At 30.2% G+C, this 12,802-nt stretch overlaps 1 protein-coding gene across 1 annotated transcript; it reads left to right on the top strand.

The window, feature by feature from the left end:
* The first annotated feature begins 3,569 nt into the window (after window positions 1-3,569).
* On the top strand, window positions 3,570-12,331 carry LOC125069782 (pickpocket protein 28). Its single transcript, XM_047679355.1, has 14 exons — window positions 3,570-3,605; window positions 3,858-4,046; window positions 4,446-4,575; window positions 5,184-5,305; window positions 5,532-5,637; window positions 5,809-5,963; window positions 6,034-6,145; window positions 6,308-6,400; window positions 6,481-6,620; window positions 8,491-8,621; window positions 9,123-9,182; window positions 10,901-11,111; window positions 11,646-11,819; window positions 11,888-12,331. The coding sequence occupies exons 1-14, from the start codon at window positions 3,589-3,591 to the stop codon at window positions 11,994-11,996; spliced, it is 1,749 nt and encodes a 582-aa protein (XP_047535311.1). The 5' UTR covers window positions 3,570-3,588; the 3' UTR covers window positions 11,997-12,331.
* Window positions 12,332-12,802: the final 471 nt, after the last annotated feature.

Below are 12,802 nucleotides of genomic sequence, written 5' to 3'. Positions count from 1 at the left end.
TCAAGAAAAAAGTAGATGAAAGGTTTGTTTTATTGCGCCAACCGATACTGAAGCGATCGAGATCGACATCGACTTCTGCCGAGCAACGCCAAAACATGCCTATATATGCCCAGTGTCAAATACCCACTTTATGAATGTAATATTTTATAAATGAAATAATAATAAATGCCTGAAAAAAATATTACTTAAGATTCAACCTAATACTTTAACAAAAAAAAAATAAAAAAATGTTTTATGAGTAATATTTTTTGGGTTTCGCAAGCAATAGCCAATAACCAACTTAACCCAAATTTAGAGAGATACACTAATAGTTTTTAAAGATTTCCACTATACCTCTAACTTCTAGCTCAATCAGAAGATCAGCTTGATGGTACTAAATTATTATATTGTCATTCAAATTATTTACTTACTTTCTATCATTCTGTAACGGTACAACAGTTACAAATAGATTAAATTAAATATCTAAATTAGTTTATATGAACACATAATGTTCAATGAATACATTTAAGGTCTAAAAAACTATTCTCCTAAGTTTTGGTACTAAAATTTTAGTGCTTAAATTTATTTATAATAAAAGTATTTATAATAATAAGCAATGCTTATGTACTTATACTCTATGCTAATTGCATTTATGTATTTATTTTATGGAAAAAGGGAAAATATTTTTTCTTCGTCATACAAGTCGTGTAACATTTTCCTTAAATAATTAAAATAGTACTTTCAGAAAAGCAAAACATGCTTACTACCTACTTGTTTTATTTATTTTATAAATAATAATATGATATTTTTACATGCGTTCTTATTACGTTGTGAGTTGTGACTAATTATAGTAAAAAAAACATTATTTTTTTTGTAATTGTTAACTGTAACTTAATGTGCGCTATGGGAATTTCCTATACGTACTTACATTATTGGTACAATTAAACATATAATTATCACAACAGATAAATAGTAGATTAAACTCAAATCATATATATAATACGTATATACTGTAATGGCTATAATTTAATTATTTTTAAATCAACCGCATCACGTATTCGAAGAATATAATTTCAAAATCATCTGACACTGGCAGAACTTTGGACTTTCATTGTCTTGAACGATACAACATCCGGTGGATGAATTTTATCAGTCACAAAAATAAATAAAAAGTTAGTTGATCGAATGAATTAGTATTCTATCTCTTCGTAACATGCGAAGATTTAGCGTTTGATTTTATTATACATATGTATACATATTATTTGTATATTTTTATATATCGATTAATATTCAGATACCTATATTTTTATTAATCTCGAAATATTTCTATATTTTTTATGAGACTTATGGACAAAAAAATCGTTTAGTTACAAGCTCTACATTTTATGATGGAGCTAAAATTACTGTTTTACTAGGAGTTTATTCTAAAAATATTAAAATACCTATCAACTAGCAGTTGTCTTCGTAAGCAAATTTATACAATAATTTTAAACACTGAACGAATAAGAGCCAGGTTCGCCAATTTAATATATAATATATTATTTTAATGACGGTTATTAAGGATAAAACTAAACTAAAATATTACCACGTATTTACTTCATACACTCTCTTTAGTTTTTAATTTATAAACAACTACATCAAATATTGATAATTTATTTATTTCTACTGACGGCGTAAAACTCGTAAAAAGATCTGGGTATGATCTGGTAAGATATATTTCTCAAATATATAGATATGATATATAGTTTGGTCAAATATTTATTAATAATGCACCAGACTCAGATTACTAAATAGTTTCGGACAAAATTTCTGTCAATAAATTTATTACTAATATATACCTATATATATATATATGTATGTATTAGTACTACATAAAAAATGCGTAAATTAAACACGAATTTAAATATTGTCAAACGCCATTAGTATGTAGATCAGACACGTAACCTAATAATGTAACGTTATGAAGCCATCAACCTACAACTTGGTACCTAATTCTGATAGTATTCGTATATTTTTATAAACAAATATTATAGAGACTGATCTGGGACCTTTACTTATCTTTAATGAGCTTGAACCCTGAGAAATAAAATAATAATATGAAATAATAACATTAGCGTATATATAAATACACAAGATTTACTATGTGTGAGTCTGCAAAGAATTTCTGATCCAAAATGTTACCTTGTTAGCATTAGCAGCCCGTAAATGTCCCACTGCTGGGATAAAGACCTCCTCTCCCTTTGAGGAGAAGGTTAGGAGCATATTCCACCACGCTTCTCCAATGCGGGTTGGCGGATACACATGTGGCAGAATTTCGTTGAAATAAGACACATGCAGGTTTCTTCACGATGTTTTCCTTCACCGCCGAGCACGAGATGAATTATAAACACAAATTAAGTACATGAAATTTCAGTGGTGCCTGCCTGGGTTTGAACCCGAAATCATCGGTTAAGATGCACGCGTTCTAACCACTGGGCCATCTCGGCTCAACCTTGTTAGCTTGTTGTTTAATATAAATAGCGATACTGATATTATACACGTTATTATAGCATTATTAGAGTATTGATACAATATATAAGTACATTTAATAGAGAGAGTACAGACTACATTAATAAATAAATATTTAATAATATGCAAGACAATTTTAATTTCGATCATAATTACCTAAAACTATTAAAATCCTTAAAATTTAATCCAAAGTATTAAAAAGTAAAATAAAATCTAGATAACTAGCTTGTAGCTACACGTTGATGTAAGACGAACTTTATAACCCTTTGTTGATTTTTGATAAGATAGCAGTTATTAGATAAGTTAAAGTAAATTCTGGTACTGTCTGCTTCGTTTGTTTGGAAATATGTCTTTGATTTAAAAAACAAAATCGTATTTTTAAGAAGTTTTTATTTATTGAAATAAACCAAGAAAATAAGAGGATGTTTCTTATTAATATAGTAAAAAAAGAAATTTTATGGTAAACACATAACAATTTACATTTTGACGTAACATTTATTTCTGAATTAACTAACCAAACCTAATTATACCTATATTGTTTCTATAACATAAAGTATACTATTATTTTTTGAATATCAAAATGGTTGCATACACATAAACAGAAGTTGGTACTGGCAAATATTATTGATAAAAGGATTTCATCAATTTTTAAATCTTCAATAAATTGACTAATGCAAAAAGCATTTCAAATCCTAAGGCACGTACTGACAAAGATACATACGAGTTTTATAATTGTCATTTTAATATACATATTCAAGTAGTAAATTCTTCATATTTATTCACTTATTACATATATTTATCAAATGAGCCATTCACAAACCACATGGGAATGCAAAACTAAAAAACAACCCAACCCAAATTAAATTTTAATTAAATGATTGACACTCCTTCATTACGAGTGACCTATTCTGTATATATCATAGTTTTCTGTTTATGTTGATGTCATAATCAAATGTAAAATTCTTCGTAACATTTCTAATTTCATAATAGCCAAATGGGTATTCCATGGGGTAACAGTAATGAGTATATGGTATTGTCGTCACCAAGCCCCAACTACACTACTCTTCAAACCTTCATTTTGAGCAGTCATTCGTTATCATCATGAAGAGACACTCAAGGTAATTTCTTTGTTATTATAGTGAAAATTCCTGTTTAAATTTGAAGTGTTTATTAGTTTAACTTCCTTTACCAAAATTAATCCTCCACTATATTTAAGAGCTCATCAGGAATTAAAACTTGGTTTGGAGCTGATGTAGACATTTAACTGAACTGAAGTTTTATCAACAAAGAAAAAAAAATCATCATACCTTTGCAAAACTAGTGAAAGCATCAAATGAAAGCCCCTGATTAATTTATCTTACATTTTCTAGATCTGAAAGTATGGGAAATGTTCCAGAGAACGATATTGATAAAATAGAACAATCGGCAGCAAAAGGAAATCCTAAAATCAAAAGAGGGAAAATAAGCTTAATAAAGCAATATTTGGTTGATTATTCAGCTAATTCGAATCTTCATGGCCTTAAATATATTGGCGAAAAGGAACGAACTTCGGTCGAAAAGTGAGCATATAATAAATAAAATTAAAAATCGCTCTAAATACGCGTAATAAAGCTTTAGTCTCGAACTTGATAGATAGCGAAGGATATTATTATACATCTCATCTCAGACTGCCTCGTTTGTCTAGTGGCTCACAGGCCGCAGATCCCGAGGTCCTGGGGTTCGTCCCGACCTCGGTCCATTAAATAGTATTGGGTTTTTCAATGAACGAATTCTCAGTAGCAGCCTGGAGTTTGAAAGTTGGAAGTGTTTACTATTGGTCCTATGACTGAACTCTTTCCGTTCGATACGGATTTGACAATCCCATCAGATTATGACAGTGAGGGAATAGAGAGTGCCCCTGTGCTTACGCATACACTTGTGGTCACATTAACATTATTATAATTATTTATTTATTTCAGAATTTTCTGGCTCTTCATGTTCACTTGCTGTGTTGTACTCTGTGCTGGTCTAATACGTAAAGTGTGGTTAAAATGGAACGAAAGTCCTGTAATCGTAAGCTTCGCAGAAAATTCGACCCCAGTGTGGCAGGTACAAATTCGATTATGATTTATGCATTAGCATTAGCAGCCTGTAAATTTTCCCACTGCTGGGCTAAAGGCCTCCTTTCCCTTTGAGGAGAAGGTTTGGAGCATATTCCACCACGCTGCTCCAACGCGGGTTGGCGGAATACACATGTGGCAGAATTTCGTTGAAATTAGACACATGCAGGTTTCCTCACGATGTTTTCCTTCACCGCCGAGCACGAGATGAATTATAAACACAAATTAAGCACATGAAAATTCAGTGGTGCCTGCCTGGGTTTGAACCCGAAATCATCGGTTAAGATGCACGCGTTCTAACCACTGGGCCATCTCGGCCCATGATTTATGACACATCTCTTTATCTATAAAAATATCGCTATTTTTTTATTACACAAAAAACATTGAATATTTTAACATGAAATTCATATTCAGCGTTTTTCACAGAAAGTTTTTGGCTAAACATTAACACACAATATACTTTAACGTTTAAAGTAACATCAGCAATGCGTGGTCGGGTCTGATAGTCTAATTTTAATTAGAGATTCAATAAACTTAAATTATATTTTTACATAACAAAATGATTGTGAAAACTATGATATAAAAATAACATTTTAGATACCATATCCAGCTGTAACTGTGTGCTTCGAAACAAAAGCTCAACAAACGAAATTTAATTTTACAAAATATTATCACCTCTACAACAATGCAAGCACTCTTGGAAACCTTACAGATGAAGAGTAAGTATATGAACAAAGGATAATTTACATTATTAAGATATACATTTCACAACCACTTATAAGTACTCACTTACAGTAAAAACAATATTTTTTATTTTGTAAATTTTAAACAAAGAACGATGTGGATAGTGTTGTCATAAATTACTCATTGTAGAGTACATAGAATTTGTGTAAATGCCACTTAATACCTTTCTTAAAGCTAGAACTATAGCAAATTTATGTGTAGGCGCAATTTATTTGAAGACGTATCTTTAGTATGTGACGATCATCTTGCCCCTACCGGAGGAAGGAAATTTTCACTCGGAAATGACACAGTCGAAAATCTTAAGCAGGTATGTTATACACAATACAAAAAATACGTTAGAAGTCATATTCTTGATTATTCTTTCCTGGAATAAAAATGAGTATAAATCAAAACAAAACATATCATAGGTATTCGTAAAGTTAGGTAAATAAATAATATCTGGAATTAATATTTCGGTTCATTTTGTTACATTAAATAGGTGTCACCGAATGTAACTGAAGTGTTTTTGGGATGTAAATGGAAGGATATACCAAAAGACAGTTGCTCCGATTTATTTTCACCTATCCTGACAGAAGAGGGTCTTTGTTACACATTTAACACAATGGGCGCTGAAGAACTATTTCGGACTGAAAAGTAATCTATCTTAATTCGTAAATTATATGCAATTTAATTATTTTATAAAAAAGTATTTTGTTTTTTCAAGCTTGAATACTGACTACGATTATTTAGAATATTCAAATAGATCGCAAACTTGGTCTCTAGAAAATGGATATCCTCCAAACACACCGCTTGAAACTTATCCACACAGAGGAACAGTAAGGCTTAAACATATATTTTTATACATTTATTATTAGTTCTTTTCCATGCTTAATAAAAAACTTACCAGGTAACGCTGTTTTTTCGTATTTTATAAAAAAAAATTTAATTTTTAATAAAAAAGCACAATTATAAAATGTTCTATCTACTTATTCCTTCAGGGCTATGGTGCAAAAGCTGGATTGGTATTCCTATTAAGAGCTAAACAAGTAGACTTGGATTATCTTTGCAGAGGTCCAGTACAAGGATTTAAGGTGACGCACTCACGTCAAAAAAAAAATTCTAAATATAGTAAAGGTTTTAATAGAAATGTATAATTTGATTATAATTACAGATTTTATTACACAATCCGGCTGAATTACCACGATTATCGCAGCAATATTTTAGATCACCACTGTCCCAAGAAGTAGTTGTAGCTGTCAAGCCAAAAATGATGACGACCTCTGAAGGGCTAAAACCTTACAATCCAATCGGGTAAGCAACGTGATAACTGTGTTAAATAATAATCGTACAATTTACCAATAATATTAAATCTTATATTTTGTTGCTCTTCTTTTCGATTGTGAAACTATGAGTATAATATTAATAAGCCGTTGACCGACCGTGTGCCTATACGGAAAGGCTTAAGAGCACAAAAGTCAGAACTATCCAGCAAAGGGGGGCATTAACTCGTTAATCCATTAATCGTTAATTAACGAAGTTAACAATCTTCTGAACGGATTAACTTTTAAGTTAACTTCAAAAAAACGTTAACGCTCTTGTTAACTTTAGTCCGTTACATTAGTCGTTTGTTGACATGCTGTCGTCATTTTTGTTTGAATTACTCGCCATGCCACGCTCGTATGTTCGGCGACTGTCGGCAATAGCGGACGCAGCAATAATGAAGAAGAAGGGGATGATTTTTACAGCACTGTTACTAATTTGGAAGAAAATAGGTCTAGAAGCCAGAAATCTCTGAAAAACAAAGCTTAGAATTTGATAAAAACATGGCTGGACAGGAAGTTAAAAGAATCTTTTATGGGTGCTGCCTTCTTAGGTGAACCAGTGTAAATAAATCTTTTAATCTAGTGCTGCAATAGAAAGTTTTTTTTTGGGCAAAGATATTTTACGGGCTAAACGACCATCGTTGTCGGATGTCAATTTTTATATGCTAATTTTTATGAAGGGAAACATGCGTCTAAATTACCTAATGCAAAATAACGATGAATATTAGCCTTATTCTTACCTACTTTATTATCGACATAAATAAATGTGTCTTTTATTGTCCTTTCTACTTGTTTTTGTTTTTTTTTTCTTATTTCTCTTAGCCCAAAAGCAGTATTAGTTTTAAATGGTTAACTTTAACTTGCGTTATATTTTGGAAAATTTAACGCTCTACCTATTATCGAAGTTAAATTTTTTATCTAACGAATTAACGATTAACGAAGTTAACTTTTGGTTTACTGTGCCCACAAATGCTACCCAGCGATCAATGACGGTGACCATCAAATCATCCTAACGACTAATATTTTTTAAAGTTATTGAATATCAAACACTTAATTATGTAGAAATATATAATTATAGTTATTAATTGTGATTGTGAAGAATAATATATATGAACAATAATACATATGAATATTGTCATAAATATTTTAAATACTAGATCAAGGCAAAGTTATGGTTATTTATTTGAGTTTAAACGCAGTATAAATAGTTGTAACTTGTAAGTTTTTTCAAATCATAGATCTTTAATGCTTCTGTTCGAACTTAAAAAAAACTCTCTGCCTGACCTTCTCTGTCTGCCTTTTTGTTACTGAAATTAACTTGATGAAATAGAGTATGAAGTAAGCGTCAACTCCAAAGAAAGACATAAGCTCCTTTTTTGTCTAAGTAATACCTGACGTGCAACGCCTTAAGCACGAGCGAAGCCGCGGGCGTCAACTACTAGATTATATTTACTACTTTAATTGGCTTACAATGTCAATCCTATCGGTTTAGCAATAATAATATTATATTTAAAGGATTAATTAAATTTACCATTGATTACCATTACATTACTACGACCTCACCTTATCAAAAATGCTTAGATCGTATCCTTAACATCTTGAATATGATTCAACGTAGCGTGTCAGTCCTCAGCTTCTTACCTGAATCAATATTCGAGAACACTCGAGTTTTCTTTGATCCCTTGAGACTCAAGGCGTGCTTCTTTTTACAAAGTAATATTATTTTCCTATACTGTTTTTTTTTATTCTCAGATTTTTATCCTTAAATATAAGGTTGCTTTTATTATGGACAAAGCGACAACAGACTACGAGATAAAATAATAAAATATGACATAATAAAAACTGATAATTATTTACAGACGTCAATGCTATTTCCCAAGTGAACGTTACCTGAAATATTTTAAAGTGTACACGCAAGCCAATTGCGAAATGGAATGCCTAACCAAATTTACTTATGCGAGATGCGGTTGCGTCCACTTTGGCATGCCACGTGAGTCTTTTACAAATAAAAAATGATCTATACGTTTTTACAGTTGCTTTATTATTATTTTTTAGCTACCGTTACAATACTGTACAATTGCGTCAATATACGTTTAAATACATCGTTTTAAATAAAAATATATAGGTACGATATACATATATACGACATCGTAGCACTTAGTAAGTACAGTAATAACTAGATAGAGTAGTAACAAGACTTTAGCTTGAAAGCAATCAAAACCTCCAACTACTAATGCCTACTGCTACCTTATACTACTTGTAATTTTATTACTTCTTAGTAATATTTAGGAATTAATAAAGAACACATATAAACTAATAAAGAAAACATAATTAGAAGTATTCATAAATCCATCAAAGAAAATCTATGTAGGTACTTATATGAATTATATTTGTATCAAAATTGTAGGTTGGTTTAAAATTAAATTATATCTTGCATCTTTCCGCTATTTCGTAACATCTTGTTTTAACCTAAATTCTATTTTTATCTCAGATGGTCCCGAAATGCAAGTATGCAATGCTGGAAGCGTAGGTTGCATAAAACAAGCTCAAAGTAAGTAAATTTATTCATTAAGTCCTCACAATTTTAATGTAATATTATTATTTATTATGTAATATAAAAATAATCTCGTATCGGGTATATATTTAACAATATATATAAAATATAGGTAAGATGCAATTTAAAACGTTCTTAAATTTTTAAGCTTTCTCAAATAAGTAAATAAATAAAATATATATTAATATAATTTAATATAATTCATACTTTATTTTATATTTATTTATGGAAACAAAAACGTAACAATAATTACTTAGTTTAATATAAAAAAGATTTACGAATGTTGAAACGAACAAAACTATGCAAAGCATAATTATTTATTTCTAAATTTTTCTTCATAATTTTAAAACATATATTCCAGGGGTAAATTCTAGTCAGGGGTAAACTAACAAACTGATACATAGTTGTCCTGTTCTATCATTCCATTTGCAATTCGGTTAAGAATCGAAATTTGTTGAATTTTTTCGCCCATATATTACTTACCCAATAATATATCATTATAGATTAAATGTTAGAATTAAAAAAATGTCAAATACATTCAGATTTAAACGTAAACAATCTTACTATATAGGTACTTTTTAATGATTTAACATACCCATAGTAGACCTATCAGTAGACTATTCTGTGTTAAACATATATAAACATACACACATATAAATAGCGATGAGTGTATTATTTAATCGATTAGTTGCATCATTTCGATAAAGATTATTCATATCACATTTATTTATAATGACACTTTTACAACTTTCCCTTTTAAAATTTAAATTTGGTTCTAAATCGATATAATACTTCCGGTAACAACATTTTTTTTACATAATATCGATATTATGTATCTGAATAATTTCAATTAGAACTATTTTGATATATACATAACATATATTTACTATAAAAGTTCCCTAACGTATTATATATCCGCTTCTTAATGTCCATACAATTTCCTCAAGTATTACCGGAAGATAATTTAATTGAAATTTACAATCATTTGGTAAAGCTTAAAAACGAAACTAAAAATAAAAAATATTTAATTTAGTTCAGAAAATCATCAGTACTTAACCAAAACTTCTAAAGCTTACTAAAATTTATTGCCAGTTACAAAAGTAAAAGTTTTAGCCATGATCATAAATATGTACATAGAAAGCACTTAAAGCTTATTTAAAGCATATTTGATTTAATTAATTAATAATGTTACCTTAAAGTAACATTTAAATATTAACATTATTATTTATTTAATCATGTTTCATTTTGTAGTTTTTTTTATAATTATTATTTTTCTACCAATTTATTAATTAAGTAAATTAACCTATACCTACGATATCTAATATACTATCCCTAAACCACTAATGGCATATATTGCTTGGCTAAACGGGCTTGCAAACCGTCCGTCTCGGTAAATACCATACTTTAACCACATTTTCTACTGCCAAACACCATTACTTAATTTTTCTTTAATAGTGTAAAGAAAAATTTATTTCCCTCCCAACGTTGCTGGCGCACTATGTGAGTGATGTTGAATTTTTCTTAGATGAGCGGTGGCAACTAATTTTATCCAAGTAGCCCACTTTTTCTCGCTAGTGCCATTCTGTCTCGCTACTTTACTTACTTTATTACTTTTAATTTAATGTTCGACTACTACTGTCACACTCGCTAAGAGATGTTTTTAACTAATTTTACACATATTTAATTTTTTACTATAATGATTCTTGCAATTTCAGTGGAATTAGTCACAGTTGAAATTCAAAGTGGATTGGAGAAAGAAACCAATGACAATGACACTCTTGGTGAAGCTCGACGAGTAGCTTCAGAATGCAAATGTCTACCAGCTTGCACTTCTATTGAGTATGAAGCAGAAACGTCACAGGCCGATTACGACTGGAAAGCAATTTTTAAAGCTTTCAATTTACCAATAGACGAAGAGGATAAAGAGTAAGAATGGATTCAAGATTAAATAAAATAATTTGTTAAATCACAATTTTTCTTTTTTTATTAAACTCATTTTATGAATATGTATTACCAAATATTGCAAAACAAATCACTAGTTCGTTTTCTTTTTTAAAAAAATAACGAGAATTCACTTCCTTATTCTATATAGTGCTCAATGTCGCGTTTATAATACTATGAAATCTTCGGGCTAGTGTACAAAATTTCAATTATGTTAGGAATGCCAAAAACAAACATTAATTTTATCAGCATCCCACAGCCAATAAAAATACTGTTATAAGATCACGGTCGTGTCTGTTTGTATATCTACCACTACTACAGTGAATTGCTATTGTCATAGCATTACAAAATATATTATACCTACCTATTTGTAATGCTATGACCGTCATGTTTTGTACATCAGACATGTCAATGCTAAACGACTTAGCATCTATGATTTGATGTATCTTAACTTGATAAAGGACAATATTTTTACCTAATTTAACGTATTGTTGCATTAATATAATATATCTATTTCAGCCTGTTATATGCACGTGTAATGATTTTTTTCAAAGAAGCCCAGTTTATTACTTCTCGGCGTTCAGAACTCTATGGTCAAACAGATTTTCTAGCCAACTGCGGCGGTCTACTGGGTCTTTTTATGGGCTTTTCGATACTTAGCGTCGCCGAAATCATATACTTTCTTACACTCAGGTACAGTATTATATAACATTAACTCTAATATAAAAAAATAAAAATATTTAACTTTTTTTTATTTTCAGACTGTTTTGTCTACTTTGGAAACGTCAGCAATCTAAAAAACGTAACGTTTTAAAACAAAATGCACTAAATCCAACAAATGGAAAACTTAAGGATCTGCATATTTATTAATGTTCAATCACACTTCAAATAAACATTACAATTATTTATTTTTTAAATAAACGCTAAAACTCGCGCTTGTGCACGAAGTGAGTCCACTCTGCAATTCCGCCTAAGGCCCGACGTCGCGGTGGCGCTCAACACATTTAGAGAAACGAGCCACCAGCCGCGCGTATGTCGCTTGCGGACACTCTAAGGATAACGGCGATTCACACAATTACTTCTGCACTTGTTTCAAATGAAGGTGGTAGTAACAGCGTATTTTTCTTACGTACCTATAGATTTGTATTTTTAGTTTAGAAATAAAATAAATGTACTTTACTATTATATAATGAAGTTTATTAAATATTCAGATTATGACACCATGTTTTTATTTTATACAGTACTTGGTCCACTGGGCTTTTTCTTTGGAGCATATCCTATTCTATTGTGTATTTCTTCTGTTGTTTTTGTTGCGCCCGCTAATGATTTAGGGGTATCTTCCTGCATTTCGTTATTTACCGATGAATTGGTTGCTTGTTCGCGTCTATAAGCCTCATACTCTTGCAAATCATCAAGTTTGAGAGTTATTTCTGTTAAAGGTCTTCGTATCATTTTTGTATCTGTAAATTTAAAGGATTAAAATTATAAAATGAACGCATCATAATTTGCGTTTGGAGTGTTTAATTTTTGAATCTGAGAGTTGGTAGACTCTGTAACAAACACATTGTAGAGATGCAACATTTAAAGTTATCGACAAACAATAATATTCTGCAAATGCTAGGTACATTGTCCTATAAATCCTCCTGTTTAAAATATCTATTTATAAGTATAACATG

This window comes from Vanessa atalanta, chromosome 16 (assembly GCF_905147765.1).
Source record: "Vanessa atalanta chromosome 16, ilVanAtal1.2, whole genome shotgun sequence".
NCBI lineage: Eukaryota > Metazoa > Arthropoda > Insecta > Lepidoptera > Nymphalidae > Vanessa > Vanessa atalanta.
This window is presented reverse-complemented; position numbering and strand designations above follow the sequence as displayed.

Excerpts from the sequence above, each read along its gene's own strand:
- LOC125069782 (XM_047679355.1), top strand. Across the intron at positions 4,047-4,445 it reads GAACGAACTTCGGTCGAAAA|AATTTTCTGGCTCTTCATGT; the intron begins GTGAGCATATAA and ends TATTTATTTCAG. Across the intron at positions 8,622-9,122 it reads CGTCCACTTTGGCATGCCAC|ATGGTCCCGAAATGCAAGTA; the intron begins GTGAGTCTTTTA and ends TTTTTATCTCAG.